Genomic DNA, 25851 nt, shown 5'->3' with positions numbered 1-25851 from the left:
ATTTTCAGGAGAGAAGCAGAAACCAGATTTCCTCACAGGAATCATGTCCTGCCATTTGTTGTTACTGTTTGTTCTGCTGCATGATGTTCTCTTACAAGCAGATGGAGATTCCTCTGAATATTGCTGGGAGCTACCCTTATGGATCTTTCTAAAACATCTTTGTTCTTTGGAAAATTGTTTCCCTTGATCCATCCTAACTTTGATGTTTGCTGAAGTTTATGAATAAAAATATCTGGGTAGTTGCCACTGTTGGTGCCATTTGCCACCAAAGGAGGTGGGTCCCTCCAAGTCTCATGTAAGCACAGTGATGGAACTGAGAACAGCCTCTGGCATCATGTCTGCATTCTCACCACAGAGCTCTGATCCCGACAGCTGATGTGCTGCTGACAACTTTATTCCTGTAACTGGCAGCCAAAAGTAGAAGTTTGATCTAGTGGCATCTCTTCAGCTGAAACAGCTTCCTTTAAATCTTTTCTGTTTTGTGATGTTTCTGTTATTATTTATATTAAACGATGCGTCTTAAAACATGCAGGAACTGTGAAGCAGTGTCTGAGCCAGGAGCTCTCTGAGTGCCAGAAACAGCGAGGCCTGGTTTCCTAAACATTTGTGTTTCATGGCTGCCTGAGCTCTGCTCAGAGCTTTCCTCGTGGCTGGGGCATGTGTCGTTTCTTCATGGCTGGGGAATTCTGTGTGAATAGGCTTTTGTCATAACATAGGAACTTGCACTACAGCCTTTTTCCTGAAGGAGACAGGAGGGCACTTACACAATCTTTCTCTTGTCCACAGCCATCTATTTTCACAGAAAATTGGTAGGAGCTGTCTTGTGTTTGAAAACTCTGGGTTCTTTTTTCAAATTGACAAAAATTATCTAGAGAGGAAGGGAAAAACAGAGAGATGGTGTGAAACCACGTTAGCCTAGTCATTTTTAGCAACTCAAGCTAAAAAGGAAAGAGTCTGAGTCGATTTTTTCCTGCTACACTTTCCTATAAATTCATCTTTTCAGGGGTGTAGTGACCGAGCTGTGGTATTGGCAGTAGTAGAGGGACATCACTCTGCAGAGCGTCGCTGAGCTTTTGTGACTGCCTTTGTGACTGCCTGCTCCTTCTTCCCCATCTCCTGATCCCCCCTGGATGCCTTATTTGGAGGAGGCTGTGAGGAGTGGGAGGACAGGGACAGCTAGCCAGGGAAGAGAATAACCATGTGTGGCAGAGCCACAGCTACATGTAAAGAGGGACGTTTGTAAATGGACCCATTTGGTTTGTACAAGATGTGGGCAAACAGTATTGAATGTGTCAGAAATAGGTATGCTCCTACTCTCTGTATTTGCACTGTACTTGTGCTCTTTACTATGCCATTTACTGCATGAAGCAAGGGGGAGGGGGGGTGCATGTGGAGCAAACAAGCATTTGGCCTTAAAATCCATCTGGGAAAATGTTATTTATACTTTTGTCAGTAAGTAGACAGAATATCTAAATTACTAGTCTTAGTAGTGTAAGTCTTTAGTAAAAGGCTTTGTCTTCAATACCAAACGAGACATGGTTTTAGAGAAGTATTGAAGGTCTTTTACTTATCTTCCTTCAAGAAGCTGATGGAGCCTGGTTATGAGCTGTTTCCACATGGTGTTGCGCAGATGTCCCTTCTACTTTGGCATATACTCCATGACGCTAAACTACCTCATCTCTTCTCCACTAGTGAGTTGATAGTAGATGTTAGCTGTAAGTGTTGCTATGGAGGACTCAGCTACGTAATAGCCGAAGACATATTTGCCACAGAGAAACAAAACTTGTAAAGTTTTTAAAATGCTGTAGTTTTAGTTTGGCAGGTGGGGGATATTTTGAGAGCTGCAAATATGTGAAAGATAAAAAGGTGTCAGTAGGCAGCAAACACAGTTAGTTTGCGATCTGTAATGACCGACTTTTCAGGTGAAGGCAAGCACCCAAAGCTGTCAGTAGTAATAGTTCCTATAAACTCTATATGATTTAGCAGATACAGGGCAACCTACAACCTGCAGTGCAGTACATGGCAATATATAATGTTTAAGTGACACTGCTTTTATAGCTATATATTTAGAAAAAAATTTAAAAGCCCTTTCCTGGAATTATGTCTTGCCAGGGAAAGAAGAGAGAGGAAAGAGAGGAAAGTACTGAGCATGACTCTCTGTAGGGACAGGCGATATTTCATACTCTTGCCCACTTACTGATTTCTGCATTTTTCAAACCTCAGCGGCATAATTCTGCACTCTGGCTGCCAGTACAGAATTTCGTATTCATAGACAGAGGAAAGATGCAGTTATTTGGGAACTTTATCAGTGACATTTCTCAAATCATCAGACAGTCAGAACAAAGATCACTTTCAGTGGCACCATCTTCATGTCACACTACCCAGCATGTCTCAGAAATGGAACCTGTAGAGGGAGCAAAAGTCAGGAAGAAGCTCTCTGGAAGTGCTGACCTGTCATGGTGGCACAAGACAGTGCTGTGGTGCTGACCATTGATGCTTCTTTTTGTCAAGCCTCTTCACCCTTCAGGTGTGAAATGAGGATTAGAGAATCTGTGCATATTGGTTTTCAGGTTCTGCGGAGATGAACAAAAGGGAATTCACCCTCTGATCCATATGCCAAAAAAAGGGCAAACATTCTTTCATTTTTGGAACATACAGATTATGCAAAAAGTATGTGACTAAAGCTCTTAGTAGTTTTCTATGGCATATATGAATATTTATAATATTTAGCAACCTGGGTTTGAAATGGATTAGAAGATAATGTGCTGGCCTGCTGCCACAGCTTCAGACTGTGTAAAACTTGAAAGGGTATTGTTGTGTATATATAGCATGCTGGTAGTAGCCGTTGCTTGTTATATTATGCAGTTGGTTGTATTTCAGAAAGATCCAAATTAAGGTTTGTATGGCTTTTTGGTAGTGGTCTTCCTTAGTACTGTGAGTAAACAGAGGTCAATCTTTGCAGGCATTGACTGGAGGTAACCCTCTGTTTGAAGAAAAATTGTAAGGAGCAGGCAATTAAACTTCCCTGTGAACATTTTTTCTGTACATGTTTCTAGTTTTCTTGCATGAAAAGAAGACAGTCCAACTTATCTACAAGATTCAGGAAGGGAAATTTACTTTTGTTTCATATGCTGGGTTTCTGTTCATTTTGCACCTTACAAAGAGGAGCTGTTATGAGCTTAGACATTATTAGACAGTACAACAGTACTTGGAAAAAAAGCAATGTGAAAAAAGATTATGTATCTTCAAGGATACATAATGCTTCAGAATCTCCTCATTGGGTTGTGGTGCTCTCTTTGGGCCACAGTTTCTCCGTTTATTCAGCCTTAACACCCACTTACTCATTAATTTTGTGTTTCATCATTGCCAGGACACTTCTGAATGCACAGATTGAATTACATTATCCTCAGGAACAGGCAAGGAACCCCTTAAAATGAAGTCTTTCAGCAAACTGAAGGAAGCCAGGCAGTTCAGCCTTTCACCAAAAGTCAGACAAGTCCATTGCCACTTTGATTTTCCTTGCCTGACAGAGCCCATATAATGAGAAATTTGGAAATAGGGAAAACTTTCTAAAAGCCTTCACTACACACATAAATTGTCTTTCAGTACAGTACAGCATTACAGTATTTATCCTGAATGCTATGCTTTGAGAACAAATTCCACACAAAAGACGTAAAATTATTCCAAAGAACATACTTTTTTTGATAAATCTAAGTTTTCACATATGAAGCTTAATAATAAGCTAATCAAACTCTGAATTTACAGTCATGCTCCAAAGATTATTACGAAATGAGGCTTCAAAACCTAAACATTTATAGGTATGAAAAATTAGGGTGTATATTAATAATGCATCTAGAAAGCCCATCAAGCACAACTAGCTGTCTTCATAAAAATGTAGTGTCCTTAGCAAAGCTTTCCTTGAAGCTAGACAGTCTTGAAACTTATTGTGCTGGTTTGGTTCAACTTCATGGTCTCTCCTTGAAACAGTTATTGTAGGTGAGTACTTTTTGAATTGGTTCAAATCAAAATAGCAGCATCACATAGTAGAGCCAAATATGAATCCACAGAGGTATGAAACAGTCTTGCTTATACATTCGTGTTGTTTTGATTTTCATTTGATTGGATTAGACTTGAAGAACTGACACTGTAACGTGTTTGGTCTCAGTCTAGTGTTGTAATAGGTGCTTACCTGTGCGTATTTAAGAGGTTCCATTGAAGTCAATGGGGCTTATTCACATGTCTAATGCTAAGCACCTGTGAAAATGTTTTCAAGGTAAGTGCCTTCAAAAATCTGCCTAGTAAGAATGGCTTGAAGAGGTATGAAAATTAACATAGGATAAAACTTATTCTTACTTGAATTCTACTTGTTTTCCACATGTAAATACATACGACTTTAGGAACAGTATAAGCAGGCCCATATCCAAATTCCCTAGATCTTTTGGGAAAGTGTGTTTTAGAATTAAGATATTTTAGATCAGTTTAGTAATAGCTGCATCTCATTTGATGATACAAGGTGTAATCCACAAACATTTAGTACATTGTATTTCTTATGCTGACCAGTAGCCATACCCAGTTTTGTAAACTTGACAGTACATTAAGATGTGTGAGATTATTCAGTATGTGTATAAGGAATGTTTTGCATTGCTGCTTCCCACTTCTGGAATGACAGATTTCACAAACATATTTTATTTAGAACATCATTTTCATGTAAGGTTATAATGGTGTATGAATTTTGAAGAGTGTATGCCCTAGGCTTTACTGTTTACTAGTGCAAGATATATAATTCCATTGTGTGAGGGCTTATGACTAACTAGCTTGTTAATCTCACACAAAATTTCCAGAAGGTATGAAGCAGCCTGGTGAGAATGTGCTGTGTTAAAAGATGTAGCTGTGTTGGAACAAACATTAGAGTCTGATTGGGAATAGCATTTCCCTCCTCTACTTTTTCTTAATCTAGGCAAAAGAAATCAAAACAAATGTTGTCCTCATAACAGTGATTGAATCAAACTACCTAACTAAGGAACTAAGTTTTACTGCTGAAGTTTCAGTTTGATATAATGCAGAAGAACTAATTCTGCCCCCGCACTGGTGGGTGTATTACCTGTGTGGCACTAATCACACAAGCCAGTTAAAATTTTGCAGTCCAGAACTAAATCTGAAATGTTTATGGCTTACCTTAATTTCTGTTCTTAAAAACTATTGTAAAATAACATCTGATTTATCAGAGCCAAGTGCATTGGTTAATATTTTCTTACCTAAGTGAGTGAAATTATGTTTTTTACTGAAAAGGAGGCACAGCCAAGAAGGACTGAAGTCACTCGTGGGGTTTGATTTGTGAATTGATATTAGAAGGGCCCACCAAAAGTAAATCCACTTTCCATGTTGTGTTAGATACACTTGTGCAAGCTAACACGATCTAACAGGACTGTTTGATGAAACTTGTCTACAGGGCCACAGTTCTAACTGTGGCCTTCTCACCTGTGAATTGAGCATTCTGCCAGAGGAATCAGTGAACACGCACCCTCATATGCTCATTTATACTGTCATTTTGCAGGAGGACTGCATTTTAAACTCAAGCTCATATAAAAGGTGAAAGCTCTTTAATTGCTGAATATGTTCTAGAAATGACCTTGCTGTTAGGCACTGATGGTCTTTAAATTAATGTGTATATACTCCATGGTGTTCCACATGATATTCCTTTTACTTTTTAATGTGGTAAGATGTTATCAAAGAAATGCACACCGAAGGGGCCGATTTTCATTCTTAGTTAGGGCCTTTTACAGCATTCAAGCAAGGGAAAGGGCTCTCTGAGCACATGTAAATTATACTCATGCTTATTTAAAGCCTGTGTAAGTGCAAATCACACCCTACATATGAGAGTATCAGCATTAAAATTATGTTTTCATTCATATGACTGCTTTTATTGGCATATGTCTTCACATTCAGGCACAGTTAGGTGCTTCATTTAAATGATGATAAAATACAGTGCTTGTTCTCTGATTGCATCCCATCTTTTCTTTCCAGCGCATGATTGCCAACACTGTCAGGACAGTGAAATTCTGCCGAAGCCAATCTTTCAGTAAGTGTATTACAACATCTGCACAGTCAGCATTATCATCAGTAGCTACAGTAATTACAACTAATTCTGTGTGTCCCAGAATTGAAAAGCCTGGTTTCCAGTGATTCTTCCATGTTTGGATCCTGTAATGTTTCACAGAGTGAAATATCCTTCAGGAAGCTCTAATAAGCCCCTTCTCTTCCATCTCTTTTCCAAGATGTGAAAGAGCCAAATATTTGTGAGGTCTCTACCCATCTGTCAAATTAGAGCCAGTTGAAATTAGCCAGTGGGCTCAGAAGTGGTTGAAATAAGTCTAGCAGGCAGCAGCACACAGGTACATGCAAGATACTTGCTTGGATAAACCCTGTTTTAATAGGAAACCAGTCCGGAAACATGACATTTATAAATGACATAAGGTGATGAATTTAAAACCTGTTTGTCAGCATAATTACCAGAACTTACTTGAGACCCTGTAAGATGACAGAGCTGTATGGTCAAACTGGCTTGCTCTGTGGGTATCGTCCTGTCTAGGTGCACTGTCAGTCCCAGTCACACTGAGATTTCCTCAGAGTTTCATCCATTTTGACTCAGAGCAGCCTTCCTCTTTCTCGAACAACAAATTATATAAACCAATATCTTTTCACAAAAATAGTTTCTTTCTATCTCAGTCAAAGCTTAACTTTAGATCGAGTTAAGGGAAATTCTTTGGGGTTTCTTTTCTCCCACCATTCGGGTTTTATTGTCTGTGTGTCTTTAATGTTTATGTTTTAAGCACTACAGAGACCTCCACATATTTAGAAAAGGAAGTAGATTTTCACTACATTTGATATAACAAAATCTCAGTATATAGATCTACTGCATCTAAGTCCCATACTTTTTTTGTCTGTGTGTATTCATGTATTGTAGATGCTTCAGTATCTTTTTTTAGTCAAATTTAAGTTACCTAACACATATTTCATTACATTGTAAGGTATTCCCTGTGAGGCTGAAGATACTCATATTTTAACTCAGTGGTATTCCATAATTGTTGCTGGAGCAGGTATAATGTGGTTATGTTAAGTAATATAAAAAGGTAGTAAATTCTGAGGCTTGAATGGGACAGCCACTAAGCACTATATTGTTACAAATATTTAGCACTGAGCTAGAAATGGGAATATTACATGAAAGGAGGCTTGAATCAATTATGTAATTTTGAATCTGTGTAAAAGTTGCTGGTTGAAAAGCAGATGGGTAGCCTTAAATCATACTTGTTAGCTATATAATTTATAGGTATTGACTGGTAAGGTGATTATAAAACCGTAACCGAGGGCCATCAATTTTAGTAAATGTAGCCAAGGATATCCAAGAGAAAAAGTTAATTTGTGGGGGTAGTAACCAACAAGACTGTCAGATATGGAGGAAAGGTTTCAAAGAGACCGATTTGTAAATATTTTCTTTTTAACTCACCGGGATCTAGTCTTTCCTGTGACAGCTTGTAAAGAGTTATGCATTCTGTTCAGGCATTTGTTCGTTTAAGTGTATCAATCCTACATCATTTCTCTTTCACCAGATCCTGATGCAGCCCTAGCTAATAAGAACCATCAGGATGTTCGCAGCTATGTGCGGCAATTAAATGTGATTGACAACCAGAGAACTTTATCACAGATGTCTCACCGACTAGAACCGCGTCGAGCATAAACATTTGAAGCAATGATGAGAAATGATCTTTTATCCTGTCAAGGTCACTTGTTAAGAACTTCACTTTCTCTGCTACTGCACTGCCACTACAAAAATAAGCAAAAACATATTCTAAGGTCTTAGGCAACGCACAATATACCAGCCTGTTGGAGAACTCTGGCTGAGGAAGAATTTATGCACTGTAGGCGTACAGGTGGCCATGTTGTGAACTGTTAATTCCTCTTAAAGTGCAGTGATTTCTCATATGGATAAAAAAAAGGCAAAACATAAAATAGAATAGTTAGTGGGAAATGCACAAAAAGCTTCTAACAATTCTAAGGTAGGTAGTGATTTCTTCTCCCTAATTAAAAATCTGTATTTTATGATTTAGTTTCCAGGTCAGGACCAAAACTGATCATCAGTTTAGCTTGCTCAGCTACTGTTCACCTCAGTAGAAGATGTATGTAAGCATCTGATGAAAGAATGTAGGTTCAAGAGCAGTCTAAGATATAATTCCATTCAGAGAAGACTTGCAAATATTTCCATTTTAAATACAACAGATACTAAGAAAATTTCCTAATCTTAATCATACTGCCTACTACTACAAGCAGTGTGGCCATTTCAGAAAACTGACAGGACTGAAAATATTTTGAATGATAAATAATCTGTGTTTACATTTTACTTCTTTTTTTAAACTATGAATTAGGTTTTTACAAAATTCCATTACAAAATAAGATTGTCAAAATCAATAGCATTAAAGGTAGCAAAGGACTGGTTCAAAAAGAGCACAATATGCACAAATGGATTTCAAGAGATTATTTTCCTGGACATTAAAACCTTAAACTTCAGCTATAATTAATTGTAGCTGGTTAACAAATATTTTCTGGTCTTAAGCATTTACAAATATCTTAATTTTCAGCCAATTGTTTTGCACTTTCAATAGACTGTAAATAAATATTAATTCATTATGTTCTAGAATATTTATTTATGTAATAGTTATTGTGCCAAAATAATTCCATTTTATTTATTTTGTTTAGCATGTTACGGGGGTGCAGGTTTTGTCTTTACACTTTGTGTGCATTTATGTGTAGGAATTGTGTGATCTATCTTTTCTGTAAATAACACGCCATACCTTATTAAATGTAATTGCTGGAAAGGTTTAGTCACTGGCCTTATTTGCACTTCAGCTTCATTCCTGCATAAATAGCGATGCTACTAGTTGGCTGATATATCAAACTTGGCTTGTCATTTGCTGGGCCTCAAAACCACAGTTGGCCCACATCCATTGTGATATGGACGACGAGTTTAAAGCCAGTCAGATCCATCCCTGCCACGGGGGATGACAGGCCTGCCGTGACATAACACTGTGGTTTTATTAGCTGGTTCGTTTCTAAGGAGAAAACATTTAAATTGGAAAGAAGGGATATAAAAGAAGAAGGGATATATTCTTAATTTTAGCTATCTGACTGATTTGTCCTGCTCAGTCAGTAATGGGAGTGCTACAAGTTATCTTATCTTGGACAGGATTTTACCTCAGGTTGGTTAACTCGAGACCTTGGCTAATGTGGCACTCGAGAGACCTCTGGCTTCAGTCACCACAGGGCCTGCAGACATGAGGGAAGAGGTGATCTGGCATGAGCCCTTTCCCCTCCTGAATACTCCTTAGGATGGCTGTACTGCTGCTGGGCAAGCCCTGATGGTGGCCAAGTGCATGCCAAGGGAATGACAATGTTCAAATGGCAAAAGTCTTTCCTATTGCATTCACACTAGTTGTGTGCTGTGGAGCTGGTTGTCATAAAACTGATTAAGCCTGAAATTAGAAGTTGCAACTATTATCTCATAATTACGCTTCAGAGATGACCTAATTGATATAGTCTACATTTTGCTTCAGACAAAGAGTATACTTTTCTTGGCATTGAGCAGGACTGTGTGGAGTCAGTATACACATAAATATTTTTTTATCTATAAAAATAACTGCATCCTTTTAGTCAAAACATAAATTCTGCAAAAGCTGAGAGTCACCAGGGAAATGCTGACACACAGAACCACAATCTGCTCGCTACCTGCGTTCTGCAAAGGAAAGAATTACACAGTTAAGAAATATTCTGCAGCATGATGAAATAATTTATTTTAACTTTGCTGTCTGACTAGAAGTTCAAGATGATTCAGAGGAAAACCAGCTAATAACATAGAGACAAATTTGTGTCTTATTATTTCAAGTGAGAAATATTTATTTCCATTTGTACTGTTCTATGAATATACTTCATATGCCTTTTTCAAATACAAAATCTTCCCAGAAGCAAAGTATGCAGTAGAATAAACTACAGGGACACAATTAATTCAAAAGGCATTTTTATCTTTACAATCAATTTGTAACATTTTTGAGTTCATGATTTTATTTGTCCCAGATTTGTTCCTATTGTTTAGACTTTCATTTACTTCTGTGTTAGCTGGTTTATAAAGCTGCCAAGTTTTGGCTTGGCTCTGTACATAGACCGATTCTTCATCTGTTTAGAATGTTTTTATCCCCTTGATTTATTCTTTTTTTCTTTAGAATCTTGATCTGTTTGACTTATTTGTTGCCAACAATCTCTAATGTGTAGATATATCCCAATGATACAAAGACAGGTTTTATGGCACCTCCATATCAACAAATGAATGCAGTTTACCTATTCAATGAAACTAGTATCTGGCATTTTTTAATTTTCCAATAAAGGGTGCTGTATAAATAACAAGTGTTGCTATCTCTCTGTATCTAACTCATTCAAGTGACTCAGATAGTTGCCATGGTGCTGATCACTGTCTACATAGTTAGATGAATAAAATTACCTTGTGGCTCCGGGATCTGTCCTGGGCTTCTCTTGCTCCCTGTGATGACTTTACAACAGGAAGGCAGCTGTCAGTATATTGCTCTTGCTGTATGAAGTCCAAACAACTGTTGCAATAGTGTGAAGAATGAATAGGAACTCAAGAAACACTGTTATGTCAAAATGCCCATTCTGACTTCACCCTGTGCTCGTGGCAACTTGATCCTGCTTCAGTGAAGACACCCCTTTACCTGCTGGCTCAGGGCTGGTCTATAAGCCTGGGCTCAGAGGCTGTGCCAACACAGACAAGCTAAAGAGAGTTGGGTGATCCCTAGCACTGCTCTGCTCATAGTCCACACTGTTTTAGTTGCAGCACTCGGCCTGGTTTTGGCCCGTGTGAACTAGCAACAGAGTAGACTGTGTCCAGCTGTTATTTGTGGGGGAGCACGTACCAGGGACCATTTCTGGGGGAACTACAGACAAGCCTGTCCTTCCTGTTTCCACGTCCCCCCCCAGTCCTCTAGTGGGACCCACTGCACACCTCCATCACACCCACTTGCATGAACAATATAAACACTGCAGCACAGCCCCCTCTCTATTTCAGCACTGCAGGTGGAAATACAAAATGTATTTTGTATTTTCACTGTTCAAAATAGTGATTATACCTGAGGGTCACAGGGCACAGAGTGCTAGTATGGCTGGTCCGTGCTACTTGGCCTCAGGCTCCAGAGCCCCTGACCCTGTTTTATTTACTGTCAGGGTCATAACTGTAGTCTTCATATGAGAGGTGACCGGGAGGCAGTGTCCATAATAAACATCCACTGCTGAGGACCACTGAGTCAGGATGGCTTGGGCATTTTGGAAAATGTTCTGCATTACAGGGTTCCACTGTTGACATGTTTTTTTTGCTCAGGCAGCAATGGAGAGGACAAACATCTCTGTTTAGGGCTGCAGAGCCCAAAGAGTCACAGGGTACAGCTCTCCCTACCTGGCACATTTCGCTAGTGTCACTTTGTTAGCATTTGCTCTTTTTCTCAATGACCAGGCCTGGTGCTGACAAAGGCAGGGAACAAAGGTTAAATCCAGGGAGGCTTGAATCCTTCATACCAGGAGACTACAGCTGTTTGGTAAAGGCAGGATCCAAAATATTTTCCGTGGACATCTTGTTCAAACCCAGTCATCCCCAAAGACATGATAGTGCCAGATAAAAGAGTTCAAATGTGTTTGCAGGACTCTGCAGATTGAGGATTTGGGTTCTTCCTTCCTAAGTAAAATACTGTAAAGGCACACCGCCTCTGCAGGTCAGGTACAAAGAGAGAGACAGAGATTAAAAAAAATTCCCTCTTTTCAGAGACACTGGCAAAACAACCTTTAAGTACAAGAAGTTTAAATATAATTTAGAAATCTTACAAAATAAGTTAGAGAGAAATCAAAAGGTTTAACCTGCAGGGGTTCCAAAAGAGATAATGAATTTTGCTGGGAAAAAAAAATTAACAAAATTATAAATCTAAATTGTTAACATAGCTTCTTAGTAAGGTCAACTGCATAATATACAGCACCTTAACCTCTTCCAATAATTTTTAAACACCATGCAGCTTAAATAGACTACCTCTGAATTCAGCAGTATTTCTTCTGGGAGCTCTGAATGCAAATCAAGAGGTAATAGTGGAAGAAAATTAAAAGATGTGCTATTCTCATTTTGGTTTTTGTACTGATAATAAGGAAACCAGCATAGAGTAACATGGCAAAGTGAACCTCTAACTTGAATAGCTTTTCTTTCACTGTTAATCTGAAATGCATTACACTCTGCCTTTTCAAATAATCATAATGTTCTTTACTGTAGCCTGCATTAAAGTTTAGCAGGCATAAGCAGCAGCTGTCACCAGAGGTCAAGGTATTAGCAATCAAAGGAAATAATGACCAGATTAAAAAGTTATCATTAAAATTACTAAACCAGAAACTTCTTCAGTAGCCTATCTTTGGAGCCCTGCCTGCAGGGCTGTAGCTGTGCCCGTGGAACACCTGCCACCCTCAGACACCTCACCACAGCAGTACCGTGGGGCTGGCCAGCCCTTGGCTGGGGTGATGACATGGGAGCCTCAGCGGCCGGAGGGAGCCCTCACCCCTCTGCCTCTCTTGGAAATGTTCATTGCTGCCCCAAAACAATTCCTGCAGGACTGGTGGTTAAAGCCTGACCTCAAGCTTCTCGTGTGCTACAGGAGCACGCGGGGTACGTCCCGCATGCGTTTACCTACACGCCATCCAACAGCATCCAGAGACTGGCTCCTACTTCATCTGCCCTATGCACTGCTTTAGCAATTACAGACAGTTTTCATACACCATCTAACTAGGGAAGCAACTTGTAAATTCACAAAGGAACATAATCCAACCATGGGCTTGGCAGTTTATGACTCAAGTGATGGGGGGACTGCTGTAAAAAAGAAGATTCTTAAAAGGGAAAAAAGAGCATGTACAGCTACAAAATCTATCACATCTAACTGCTAAAGGACATTTCACAAAGGGTTCACTTTTAATAGGCCTGGCATTCAAAGGTAATTTCTGAATTCAAAATAAACTGAGAAACCGACATGATAATGCATAAAGAACGAGTAATTACTGACGCAAATTGGAATATTTTTCTTGGAAACTCCATGTAATAAAAATGTGACACATGGAGGTACTGGTAAGAGCTTGACCTTTATTTCCTGGCCCTAATCCATTTGGGTCAGAGTGACAAAAAGCGAAGCCTTTGTCACATGGCAGGGGTCAGCCAGTCGTGTTTAATTTTTTTCCTCTTTTTGCTTTCAAATGCAAATAAAGCACATTACCAATGAAAATAATGATTGTAAATGAATACCTCAATTAAAGGAAATTTACATAAAGATACATAGGATAGAGGTGATAGTAGATACTCCAACATCCTAACAGACAATAATCCATTTCTTAATCAACTTCTGTCAATAATCATAGGCTTCCTGCTCTCCATGGTTTCCTCATTATAACACCACCTCTTGTGTTTTTAAATAGTTCTTTCTTCAGATGCTGTCCAAGCCAGCAAGTGAATCCGCTAGCTGTATTTGCCGACTCTTTGTGGTTTTTCACAGGTGTACATTATTTCTGCACAGGAGTACCGTCGGCAGCATTGTGGATGTTCTCAGATAACAGAGAGCCAGTGTTGCCTTGGGTTTTCTTTAGATGTCCTCATTCTCTGTAGGACTGACCCTTGAGGGCTGCAGTACTGGCAGGTTGCTGTCTCATGTCTGTTTGAAATCCAACATTTCCTTCCATTTGTGATTCCTGCCCTAGTGTTTCTCCTGTTCCAGTTGTCTGGCATGTAACTCCTTTGTGGTGCTCCTGATCAGTTAGCGCTGTTGCCAGAAACGAGTTAGAGGTTTGCATAGATTTTTGTTTCCTTCTTGTCATAACTAGACATTGTTAATAGTGTGCTTGTGTTTGGGGGGGGGAGTGTTTGATCACCTTTTTTTGAAATCACAGGCAAAGGGATTGAGATGATATAGCTAAAGAGATTTATCTAGAATAAGGGCTTTTCTGAGGCAGTCTAACATTATGGACATTTCCTAGTCTTATTTAATCTCTAAATCCAAAGAGAAAAAGATGTGATCTCCAATAGATTTGTTTCTAATTCATGTACTCTGGATTAAACAAGTAGCAAAAAATGTAAGCTACTAATACTACCGTACATCATTAAATGGAGCTAATATTTTCCTTTTAATTCAAACTTGTTCCCTGTCATTGCTGGCCTGAAATTTTCACAATTCCAGTACCTGCATATACTTTTGAAGGAAGATAAATGTGCTAAATAGTTAAGCACTAATTGGTTTTAATAAAGAAAATATAATATTATGCTTTAAATCAGTTGTTGAAAGTTCTGTGATGTCATCTTCCCTTGGTGGTCCTCAGAGGTGGTGGAATTGTGCCTGCCTCTCCCCAGACTCTCTGTGACTGAGCAATCTATTGGAAAAATTTTGAGGGAAATGAAGGGACTGTCGCTTCAATGGAGCTTGCAGTAGTGTGGATTAGAAAACACAAATGGGCACAGCTACAATAAATTCAGTACAGCTTTAAAACAAAGGAAACAAGGTTAAGCTGTATTACACTTTAGAAAAAAAAAGTGCCAAAATTAGAAAAACAAATTAAGTCTATTGGACCACAAAATTTAATATAAGAAGAAGTATGATATATATATATATATATATAATTAAAAGTAAGTAATGAAATGGTAACTGAGCAGAGTACTACCGAGTGGATTACAGCTGAGTCTAATGATCAGCTAAAAATTGTGTGCCAGAAAAAGATAAGAAAACCATTCTTGTAAAACAATCAAAAATTGGATTTCTTGTTAATATTTTGCCATTTCATGGCTATCTCATTGTTAATTATATTGACATTTTTGAAGAAGTTATATGTGCTTTTTACTGCACACATGCCTGATCAAAAGGCAAACAGTGTACAAGCTGTAGCCTGCCAGTTCTGAAAACCACTGTGCACAAAGCAGGTGTTTGATCCACATGCAATACACCTACTGCACACAAGCATACTCTGCCACATGAAGGTCTGTATTAAATAATTCTAGTCTATATTTTAAAATTCTGTACTTAACAATTTTATGATTAATTAATATTAAATAATGTAGTTATTATTTTATATTAAATATCCCATATAGGCAATTTTACAAATTCCTTATTTTTCTCTGGAATAAAAAAAAACAGACAAGAAAACAACAGCAACAAAGAGGAATCTAAGAGGTGTACGATGGTTAGTACGAGCTCTTTCTTCCTTTCCCATGAAAGTTGAGAAGAAGCCATTTCCCACAGCACTGGGCAGATGAAGCAAACGAGAATCACAGCCTGCATGTGCAGGCATGAGGGCTGCATGCAGCATCAGGCTGGTGTTTGTGGGTAAATTTACAGCAGGAATGGCAGGATTGCCTCAGAGCCAAATCCAAAGAGAATTCCTTAGATTTTCCACTTGCCATCTCTCAGAAAAAGGCAGCTTATCAGTACCATGCAAATTGTCTTTTAGTTATGAAATCACTCCTGCCAGTTGTGTTTTGGGGTGTAATTGCAGAAGCTGATTGCAGCCTATGTGGACATACCTGCGTGAATTTCAGTCAGTAAAGTGCAAGCAAAAATAACATAGAGAGGGCTTTCATGCCAGCCACTCATCTACCTCTTCCAGGTCACAAACCTGATTGAATAAATGGCATAAAATTAATGCCACCACCTTGTTACTGCTAATACTGCTCGAACTAGCTGCATTACCACTAGCATACACTAGTGCTACATCTTCTACAGCAATGTGTGCACAGCCTTCCCAGTATAGCCCAGGCATGACCTCCACCTGGCCAATGGCCACCTGGCCAATTTTTAAGCTAGAAATGGAAGCAAGCCACAGCAACCAGAGAAACGGCAGTGCTTCAAAGAAACCTCTGTACTAAGCCCGAGATGAACTCTGAGACAGTCTTGAAGGAGAATTGAAAAATACGGAGCAGGTGTCCACCTCCAGATTATCTGTGTCTAGAGTTTCACGTACAGTTTAAGCTGGCATAAACCAGCACTACTGCTAAAAAAACACTTCCAGGTTCCATCCTCTCTCAGCTGCTTATATTAGCCCTTTGCTCCTTTCCTGCCTTTGCACTGGCACGCGTCTTCGTGCAATTGCCCAATGACCTGCATGCTGATCAGGGTGAAAACTGATTGCTTTTCCCTGCAGTAGCTTCTCCACAGCCCAGTTCCCTGTGCAGCCCTGCAAACACCGTGCTGGCAGAAGGTGTGGGCAGCGGGAACAGGGCTCGACAGGCAGGGGAGGGGTGTGCCTGCTGCCTTTGGCAGGCAGGATGATTTAAACCTCCTGGACGCATGCATGAAACTGTATTTTCCATGTTGAAAGGTGGTGAGACAACATTGCACACCCTGTGATGAGATGTAAAGAGACAATTCATATGAATCCTTTCAAGTCTAAAACTGAGTTAAAAGTTGCTAGAGCTGCCTTTATCCTTTGCCAGTTGTTGTGGCTTTACAATAACTTAGCTTGTTAGCTTGTTAACTTTTAAATATTTTCTTTTTCTGCCTGTTCCTTATAAATTGAAGAAGTCTGAGATGAGGATTGAGCAACCCAGAGGTAACTTTTGAGTTTCTCAGGTTGAATTTGCTGCCTCAAAAAGGAGGGAAAGCATAACATACCGTGTGTTGGCTCACTGTTTTGTATCTTATTATGACCACTTAAGAAACTCTGATTATGCTGGTTCCTGGTTGTTTCTTGAAAATATGCAGACTAACTAGCCAGAAGGCAGAAAGAGTACAAGCTCCAAAATGCACACCTTGTTGTAATAATTCCATCTTCACAATAGTGTAGCACTGGGCTTGGACACTTCTCGTGCAGGCTCCTTTGCTTTCTCTCACTTGTCCTCTAACAGAGCAGGTGCAGTTACATGTTTTAAACAAGTGGCATGTTAACGCAGTGCCTGGTGCAGACTCTGCACTCCTACTCTTGAAGTAGGAAATATTAACCACCCCCTCATTTCTCATGTGCTACTGGAATAGTTTTTCTTTCTGCAACCAGGGCCTAAAGTCACACATGATAAATCCCAGCTCTGCAGATACATAGCTGTGGACAAAATACTTGGACCAAGCACGCTGGGCAAGAGACCTCTGAATGCAAGTGTTCAACTCTCTGAAGAAAATGCCTATGAATCAAGTGATTTAACATTCAAATAGATTTTTAAATCATTTGACTAATTGGCAATTGCCTCAGACTAGAAGGATAAGCACTTAAGTCACAGCATTTAAGAGACTAAGTATGTGGCACTTCTCCTCCTCCAGAGCATGAGTTTCATGTGACTGTGTTTGATATTTGTGTGTTCTTTTAAAATGTGGCACCTTTGACTGGAGACTTCTCCAGGCTCACCAGCATATCAGTTCATAATAAAGCACAAGCGCTCTCAGATCAGACAAGAAGGGCCTGAAACTTTTGTAACCAGGGGAAGCCAGAATACTGAACCTGTCAGATGGGCAAAACGGGGGTCACCAGTGCCCACTTTTTGACTTTCTTACCATTTTCATGTACTTGTTGCACTGAGTGCTTAAGATGTTGCTGAACTTTACTCCTATTAAGTTATTACAGTTCAGTGAAATGTATACTTAAGTACAGAAATGTATACTTGTGCTTATGCTCCACTGTTTTGACTGGTTTTTACCCTCTCTTGTACCAAACTATCACACCTTGGAGGAATGCCTCTGATGTTCATTAAAATACTGTATTTAATTAATCAGTAAAGTGTTCTTCCATGATTCACCCTGATACCATACATCTTTGAGATGTACAATTAATGTATATGATTCAGTGTGACGCTGTGCACCTCTTTGTGAATCACTGTGCTACACAGCTGGTTTTATATGGCAGATCTACACATGCATGTAACAATAGTCAAATATGAGAGATAGCAAGGAGCTGTGATTCTCCAGTGAATGGAAGATCATAGTGTACAGTCACCTGTAGATGACCTGGGGAGTGCAGAGTAAAGTGGTGATAGGCATTGAATCTTGCACGATACTGATACAGAAAATGTGCTGTCACAGCCATGTGATGTGCTTGCCTCAGTAGAAAAATTGTTTGGCCCCCAAGTCTTTTGAGTCACTTCCTTTAAGCATGACAGCCTATTTTCAATTTGCAAAAAGTTTTCTGCAATGGCAGAGTACTTCAGTGCCATTTGGCTAAGAAAGGATTCATGTGACTTCAGAGGGTGGAGGTGGGTTGTCTCTCTGTTTCATTTGTGAACTGGGGTGGTCGTCCTGAGGGCAGCTGGGGAATATGGACAAGGAATGGGAAGGTTATAATCGCCAGTCAAATCCTCCTCTTATTCCACATTCCTAAAAGGAGGACTGCCTGTAGGAGCACAGCCTGCTCCCTTCCTACTCCTGGGCACCTCCAGACCTGCAGCCACAACAGCTTGGCAATCCCAGAATTTAAAGATGCTGCATCTTGTGGAAACACCATCCCAACCAACTCCAGTGGCACAAGAACAGTGAAGCAGGAGTTTTTTTAAAGTTAACACCTTCTGGTCATTTTGGTACGCAGTTTAGCCATACTGCCTGTCACTGAAGCAGGAACCCTGGATGAAGGAACTTGTGCTTTCAAAGCTGTGGCTGCGGCAGCGCAGCCCCATGCTTGGACTCCCTCCACCTGCAATGTCCGGGCTACACTTGTCAACTGGAAACACCTGAGCAAACAGCCCTGCTTGATCCAGAGGCTTTTCCCAAGTTTGGCATGGCTGACCAACAAGCAGACCACCACTCAGCCAGAGGCCATCTGCCCTGGTCAGCCCAAGCCAGGAGGGCCAACTGCATCCTGGGGGGCATCAGGCAAAGCACTGCCAGCTGGTCAAGGGTGGGGATTGTCCTGCTCTGCTCTGCACTGGGGTGGCCTCTCCTTGAATATTGTGGGCAGTGTTGGGCACCACAAGATAAAAAAGATATAAAGCTATTAGAGAGTGTCCAAAGGAGGGCAACGAGGATCGCGAAGGGCCTTGAGGGGAAGCTGTATTAGGAGTGGCTGAGGGCACTTGGTCTGTTCAGTCTGGAGGAGAGTGAGGGGAGACTTCATTGCAGTTACAACTTCCTTGTGAGGGGAAGAGGAGAGGTAGACACTGATCTCTTCTCTGTGGTGACCAGTGACAGGACCCCAGAGTATGGCCTGAAGTTGTGTCAGGAAAGGTTTAGGTTGGATATTAGAAAAAGGTTTCTTCATCCAGAGGTTGGTTGGGCACTGGAACAGGCTCCCAAGGGAAATGGTCACAGAACCAAGCCTGACAGAGTTCAAGAAGAATTCGGACAACACTCTCAGGCACATGGTGTGACTCTTGGGGATGGTCCTGTGCAGGGCCAGGAGTTGGGCTCGATGATCCTTGTGGGTCCCTTCCAATTCAGAACATTCTGCGATTCTATAATTCCGTGAGGCCGATGCTCCGTCCTGCTCGCCTCACGCCAGCCCCCCCCCAGCGTTCAGCGCCCCGTAACGCGAAGTGTCGTGGACGAGGGTGGGGGGCACGCGCTGCCCCCCGCCCGCCACACCCGCACCCCCGGCCGCGGGCGGAGGCGCTGCCGTGAGGCCGCTCCGCGCCGGCCCCGCGCCCCTGCCGGCCCCGCGCCCCCTGCAGCCGGGCACACGCACCGCCCGCACCCCCGAGGCGGGCCCGGCGCGGGGCGCGGGGGTGGCGCCCCTGCGAGGCGGCGCGGGGGCGGCGGCGGCTCCGCTCCCGGCTCCAACCGGAAGCCGCGGGGGACGGAGCGGGAGACGCGTCGCGACGGTTGCAGCTCCTTCGCGGCTCCGGGATCGGCGCCGCTCGGGTCCCGCCAACCCGGAGCCCCTCGGAAAGGTGAGGACGGCGAGGCGCCCCCGCGCTGGGGGCGGCGGGCGTGTGCGCGTTCGGCCGGGCGGGGGGGCGACGAGCAAGCCGGCGGGCCGGGCCGTGCCAGGGGGTCCGCCGGGGTTGGACGTTCCCCGTGCTGAAGCAACTCGGGAAGCCCTGGGGAGGGAGGTGGGCGCGCGTCTGACCTTGCGTCGCCCCCGTCCCGCCGCCCCCGACAAACCCCGCGAAGGCAGCGGCGCCCACGCGCGGTGGACGGGGGTCGGGACACGGGCCGAGCCGGGAGCACCCGGGTGGGCAGGCGGGACGGCCCGGCCGGGAGAGGTGCTGCCAGCGCGGCCGTCGCGTGGGCGGCGGGCAGCGGGAACGAGCAGCGGGACAGAGCAGCCGGCGTCCCGCCAGGGGCTGCTGCCCTCGGCCACCCCTGCGCCGCTCAGACCGCGTTTCAGACGCGTTCACTTCACGCGCACCTGCTGCGTTTTGCTGTTATTTTGGGCATGAAATCCCCCGGGTTGGGCTTTGAGGTGTGTCTTTCATTCCCTCCATTTTTTTCCTTTTCTCCTTCATTTTTTAAGTAAACTGGCGATCTTTGTTTTTGCTGTGTTGGCTCAAGTTAGCTCGTTTCTAGCAGTATGCCCTTTTATTAAGCACGCGTGTGTGTGAGCCATCCATTACCCCTGTATCCAGCATGCTCTGCTGGGAGTTTTAGCGACAGAGCCATCGGGAAAGCCATGGATCATTACTTTTTCTAAGTTCCAGAAGCAGAAATAATTTGAAAGCACTGGATTAACTGGGTCACTGCCTGAAAGCATCATAGCTTTCCGCTGGAGGCATGCAGTTAGATGTTTTCAGGACTTTGTCCTTAAATTGTAAGTCCTTAGAAGCTTACTTGTTTTATCTATCAGTAATGTGCTTTGCATACTGGTGGCATTGTGTGAATAATGGTAACCCTGGAGAGCCTGGCTCGCTGACGGAGGGGAGGGCTGACAAAACTAAGGCCCGGATCCTGCAGTCTGGCCTGTGCCAGGACTGAGCTTTGCTATGGGCCTGGATGCAGGTTTAGCTGCCTTGTCTTTCTTGCATGCATGTGTACTCCTGTCAGGCATCACTTACAACGTATAGTGTAAGCAAAGTGAGCAGTTTAGGGTTTTTCTGAGATAAAATGTTTTCTATTTAAGGCAAAGCCTTTAAACCCTTCAGCCTCTGCCATTGACACAGCTTGGGTTGAATTCTTTTCCCAAAGTACTCAAACTGTTTAGGCTGAGTTGAGCCCTTTTTCTGTAGCAGTGCTTATATAAATTAAATTAAAATTAGGAATGTTATTAATGGAAGTTATGCATAATTCTTAGGTTCTGACAAAGGACAGGCTCAAATGTTGTTGCTTCCGTAACTAAGGTAGGCAGAGCCATGCCTCCAGTCTCACCATCTGCAGGGCTGCTGCTCAGTCTGATTAAGAAAGTTTAGGAGTTGTAGGGGCTATTGACTTTATTTTAACTTCTTGGGAGATTAAAAGATTAGAATATATTTAATTTGGAGTTGTACTTGGAGTTTGTTTGCGTCTTATCCATCAGCAGTTCAAGATATGATTAAGGGGTTTTTTATTTCTAAAAACTACTCTCTGCAATATCTCTTGTAGCTTGATATCACTGTAACCCCTTTTCTGTTTTCTATTTGGACAAGACAGTGGCTAACCATGTTTTGGTGTTTGAGGGTGGAGGAGTTTTTGGACTTTTTTGTTTGTGGGTTTTTTTTTTTAAATATATATTTTTAAAAAGACTAAATAAATATGCTGCTGAAAAAATCCACATTGATATGTTCAAGGACTGTAGGCCATGCTGGATACAGAGGATGATTTGGGTCTAAAAATGGATGGTCAAAGATACTGAAAGCAAATGGGCTGTTTTGCCAAATAAGGAAACTTGGCACATTCGGCTGTGTATTTTAAGATAGCACAAGTGTGGTGTGCTACTACTTTATTGGCAATATGTTGGCAGTGTGCCTTCCTGAAAGAAGCACTGAATCCTGCTTCGTGGAACCACACAGTGAAGTGAGGGCAGCGAGTGGTGTGGTTGTGACCCTTAATAAATTACAAAGGGTGTTCCTGAAGTAATTGAATGCTTGAGTAGCGTCAGGTGCACGTGGAAGATGAGGGATGCAATTTTCAGTTCCGCAGCCACGCACCAAGCAAAACATGAGTTGCAGTTACTGTGCAATTTGTGCTGAATTCTTTCCTGCCCCCTGCCTCTAGCTTGTAAGTCCCTCAAGCAGAAGTTTTCTATACTCTGGGAGCAGTAGCTGAATGGCAAATAGAAGGGTCTTCTGGTTTGCATGTGGAATAAAGCAGTGTTGGTCATGGCAGCACTTCCTCTAGTTGCAGCCTGTTTGTAGGGAGCTGGGAGGTACAAGTTCTTCCAGTGTCACTCTGGTAAGATGCAGAGCAGCCTTCAGGAGGGTTGGTGTGCAACCTGTCTGCCTAGGTGCTTAGGGGTTCCCTCACTTTGTGGAGGCCTGGGTGGAGCAGAAAGTGTGGAACCTCAGCAGGGTCAGGCCCCCACATGGGTTAATCCCCTAAACTACTGTAATCACAAGAAGCCAGTGATGGCAGATGGTTTCCTACACCTACATTTTTTAGTGTACTGAACTGAGCTTGTGGTGACATAATGGCTTGCTGCAAAGTGACTCTGTGTAATGGAACTAACATGTTAAAAACTAATGTTAAATAATGTTAAATGATTACTTGAAATGTTAAATGCTGCCAGATATTTTACTTTTTGGTATGAAATGAACAGCTTCTAACAGCATGCTCAGTAAGTTACCATGAGGGAAAAGAAAGACCCAGGAGAAGATGGAGATGTTGCTGCAAGATCACAAGCTCGTGTTAACCATTAGAAATAAAACAGAAAAAGGAGCAAGTGCTTTTCCCTCCAGGAAGATCCCGTAGGAATAACTGAAATAACCAGCAGTTGAGTTGTTTCCTGTAGCACCTGCCATTCACTGTTTCTGAACTGTCATGTTTTCATTTAGTCAAGAACAAGCAACACAGTCAGTCAATGTAGTGTTCCCCTGGCTGTGCAAGGATAGTGGCTAAGCACTTGAGACCATGTGAGTGTGGAAGGACAGTGTGGGTGCCAAACCCTCCTTATACTGTGTATGGGAGAGTTGCTGTCACCCTGGCCCCCAGTGCTGCAGGGGACTGCTCTCCTGGCTGCCGAAGTGAAAGATGTGAAGAAGTGCCACACGTTGGAATGCTGTGCTTGTTTCAGATGCAAATGTAAGACTGTGGAGTTAACTGAAATACCTGATCTATTTTTTTCCTCTGAACCAGTGGAATAAACTCTGATTGTTTAAGAAGGATGACAAGTTAATAACTGTGCAGATTTATCACGTGCAGTTGTTACTCTAAACAGTTGTTTTCTTAAACATAACAAAGAGATTGATCTCTCTAATTGAGGATTAACTAGCTTGCATCTGAAAACGTGGAGTAATGTTTAAACAGGTCTGTTGTTTCATCTAGGAGAAAATGAACTTAGGCTGTTGTTAATTACAGATCTCCAAATAAAGAGTGTCCCTTATAAGTCTCCTCTACTTTCTCTGGAAAAAAGCATCTGGAAGAACCTGATACAAACCAATGAATCATTCTTTAAATAATAATAATTTATTGTATGCTGGTGCCTATAGCATCTCTACCACTGCTTGAAAGGAGGTTGCAGCCAGGTGGAAGTCAGCCTCTTCTCCCGGGCAACTAGCAATAGAACAAGAAGACATAGTCTTAAGCTGCACTGGGGTGGGTTTATATTGGACATTAGGAAAGATTTTCTTCACAGAAGGGGTGACTAGATACTGGAATGGGCTTCCCAGGGTGGTGGAGTCACTGTCCCTGGAGATGTTTAAGGAAAGAACTGGATGTGGCACTCAGTGCCATGGTCTGGTTGACAAGGTGGTGTTTGGTCATAGGTTGCGTAGGTTGGACTCGATGATCTCAGAGATCTTTTCCAACTTAATTTATTTTGTGATCTGCAGCTGGTTGACTGTTGTAGGTAAATTTGAAATTGGGGAGGTGTTTAAAGGGTGAACAGTAGCTTCTGCAGATGCTTGTGTGCCGGGCAGAACATTGCGAGTGCATTAATGTTTAGGTAAAATCTGAAGCACTAAGGAGGACCCATCAGAAAAGTTCTCACTTGTGTTTGTTGTCTCAAGTGTCTGGTGTGCATATTTTTCTGTGCTGGTGTAACTTCCAGAAATCAAATAATTTACTGGTTTGTATGGGTAATTTGGTTCTTCTAGGTGAACAATAATGTTAAATAATTTGACAGCTCTTCAGAGCCATTGAATTCAGATAGGCCAGAAATACTTGCTTCCTGTGATGTATTTTTCAGTTGGTTTTCTGTTCCTTCTGCCATCCCAAATGCAGCCATCTATTATCAGCTGTTCCCACTTCCCTGTTAAATTTATGGTCCAGTTAAATTATGGTGCATATGCTTTTGCCTATGAGTAACATCACTCTTCTAACTAATTTTATTGTCAGTAAGGATATTGTTCATTCAAGTGTAATTACCCACGTGCGTAAATATATGCAGGGCTGTGGCCTTAAATTGTGAGGTCTCTGGTTTGGGAAGCTGACCTTTTTTATTTGTCTATAAAGTGTCACATATGCTTGAGACGTCATGTACACAGCATTAACTTGGGGTAACTGCCAGAGTAAACAGAGCAAATGAGCTTTTGTTTCTGAAGATCTGCTAATTAAGCAGCACTGGCAGAGAGCAAAATGTTGAAACTGGCTTCACTACTCTCTTAGTTTGTAGGAGTGACCAATTTCTTTTCCTTTAAGCTTTCTCTGAAGAAAATGTATGCAGGACAGTGCAAAAGATGACTCTGGGATGGCAGGAAATCTTACATCAGCAACAAGGTTAAAACAAGAACAGAAGGTCACCAGGAGACTTTGGGCACTTGTATCAGGGAAGGGGCTGCAGAGCACTGGAAGAATGAACTTTATTTCATATCCCACTGGTAACCCCTACTCTGACTCACAGTGCTGGGGAGAGAGCATTCATGTTCCCTCCCCGAGAGCTCTGCAGGCCGGCTGTCAATGAAAGGCTTGAAATCCGCCCCTTCCTAAAATGCCTTCTTGTAAACACAGTCAAGTTGTCATGGTCTGGTCAGCGTTTGCCTTCACCTTTATGGGTGGTCAAGAGTTATGAAATTAAGCAGGCAGTTTCAGGAAAGGCTTGATGTTATCTTATGCTATATGTTGAAAAGTGTTAGTATCTTCTCTCGTTTGGAGAATAGCTGCAACCGAATAGTGCCAGAAATTCATGGTCAGATGATGTCTCAGTTTTAATCAGATTAGCTGCACAATAAGGAAAGACAGGGGGCAGATAATGTCTTTGTGTTTCTTACAGATGGGACTGGCATAAAGGGGTTTTGGCTGTCAGTAGTACGGGGTGTATTACAGGTGCATTTCCCAGCTCTGGACAACACATAATGTGTGGATTCCATCTCAAAAAGCTCTATAGAATGGAAGCTCCAATAAGACATAGTATGTTTTGGTACTTTCATTTACCATTGAAACTGGGTGTGTAGTTTTCACCAGTAACCCAATATCTCGGGTTCTTTTTTGGCTTGTTTCATTCAAACCCATTTCTCATTTTATGCTGATAAATTTACTTTCTTTAATTGCAGGTATAGTAACTTTTGGTGGTAATTAAAACTACTTTGTCTGAAATGATCCCATGGCAGGCTTGCAGATGGTTCTAGAGGATGCCATGTCCTGCAGTCCCACTAAAGACCTGAGCTTTCTGATCTCACATCATTAAAAAAGGAAACCTAAAATTAGTCATTCTTCATGCATTTAGGTGATAATATTTCTTGAAATTCTCTACAGCCATGAGCTTTATCACCGTGAAATCTCGGAGAGGGACGTTCTGTTCCCGTCAGCAGGCTTGGGA

The 25851-nt window shown here is 41.9% G+C and overlaps 2 protein-coding genes across 6 annotated transcripts in view; both read left to right on the top strand.

Moving 5' to 3' along the window:
- RAPGEF4 (Rap guanine nucleotide exchange factor 4) overlaps positions 1–8870 on the top strand; it is a 129907-nt gene extending 121037 nt beyond the window's left edge. The window contains exons 27-28 of the mRNA XM_029959556.1: positions 6025–6079; positions 7608–8870. Of these exons, the coding sequence (XP_029815416.1) occupies positions 6025–6079; positions 7608–7735 (183 nt within the window). The 3' untranslated portion in view covers positions 7736–8870. The remainder of the gene's footprint in view (positions 1–6024; positions 6080–7607) is intronic.
- Positions 8871–19819: 10949 nt separating this feature from the next.
- MAP3K20 (mitogen-activated protein kinase kinase kinase 20) overlaps positions 19820–25851 on the top strand; it is a 94798-nt gene continuing 88766 nt past the window's right edge. For 4 of the 5 annotated variants that reach the window (XR_003915755.1, XR_003915754.1, XM_029959479.1 and 1 more), the window contains exon 1: positions 19820–19915. The gene's annotated coding sequence lies outside the window, so the exon portion shown is untranslated. Of the gene's footprint in view, positions 19916–20377; positions 20431–25851 lie in introns of those variants that run through there. The other variant, XM_025895027.2, reaches the window with a different exon arrangement.

The sequence above is a fragment of the Manacus vitellinus genome, unplaced genomic scaffold (assembly GCF_001715985.3).
Source record: "Manacus vitellinus isolate BGI_N305 unplaced genomic scaffold, ASM171598v3 scaffold_20_pilon, whole genome shotgun sequence".
Taxonomy (NCBI): domain Eukaryota; kingdom Metazoa; phylum Chordata; class Aves; order Passeriformes; family Pipridae; genus Manacus; species Manacus vitellinus.
This window is presented reverse-complemented; position numbering and strand designations above follow the sequence as displayed.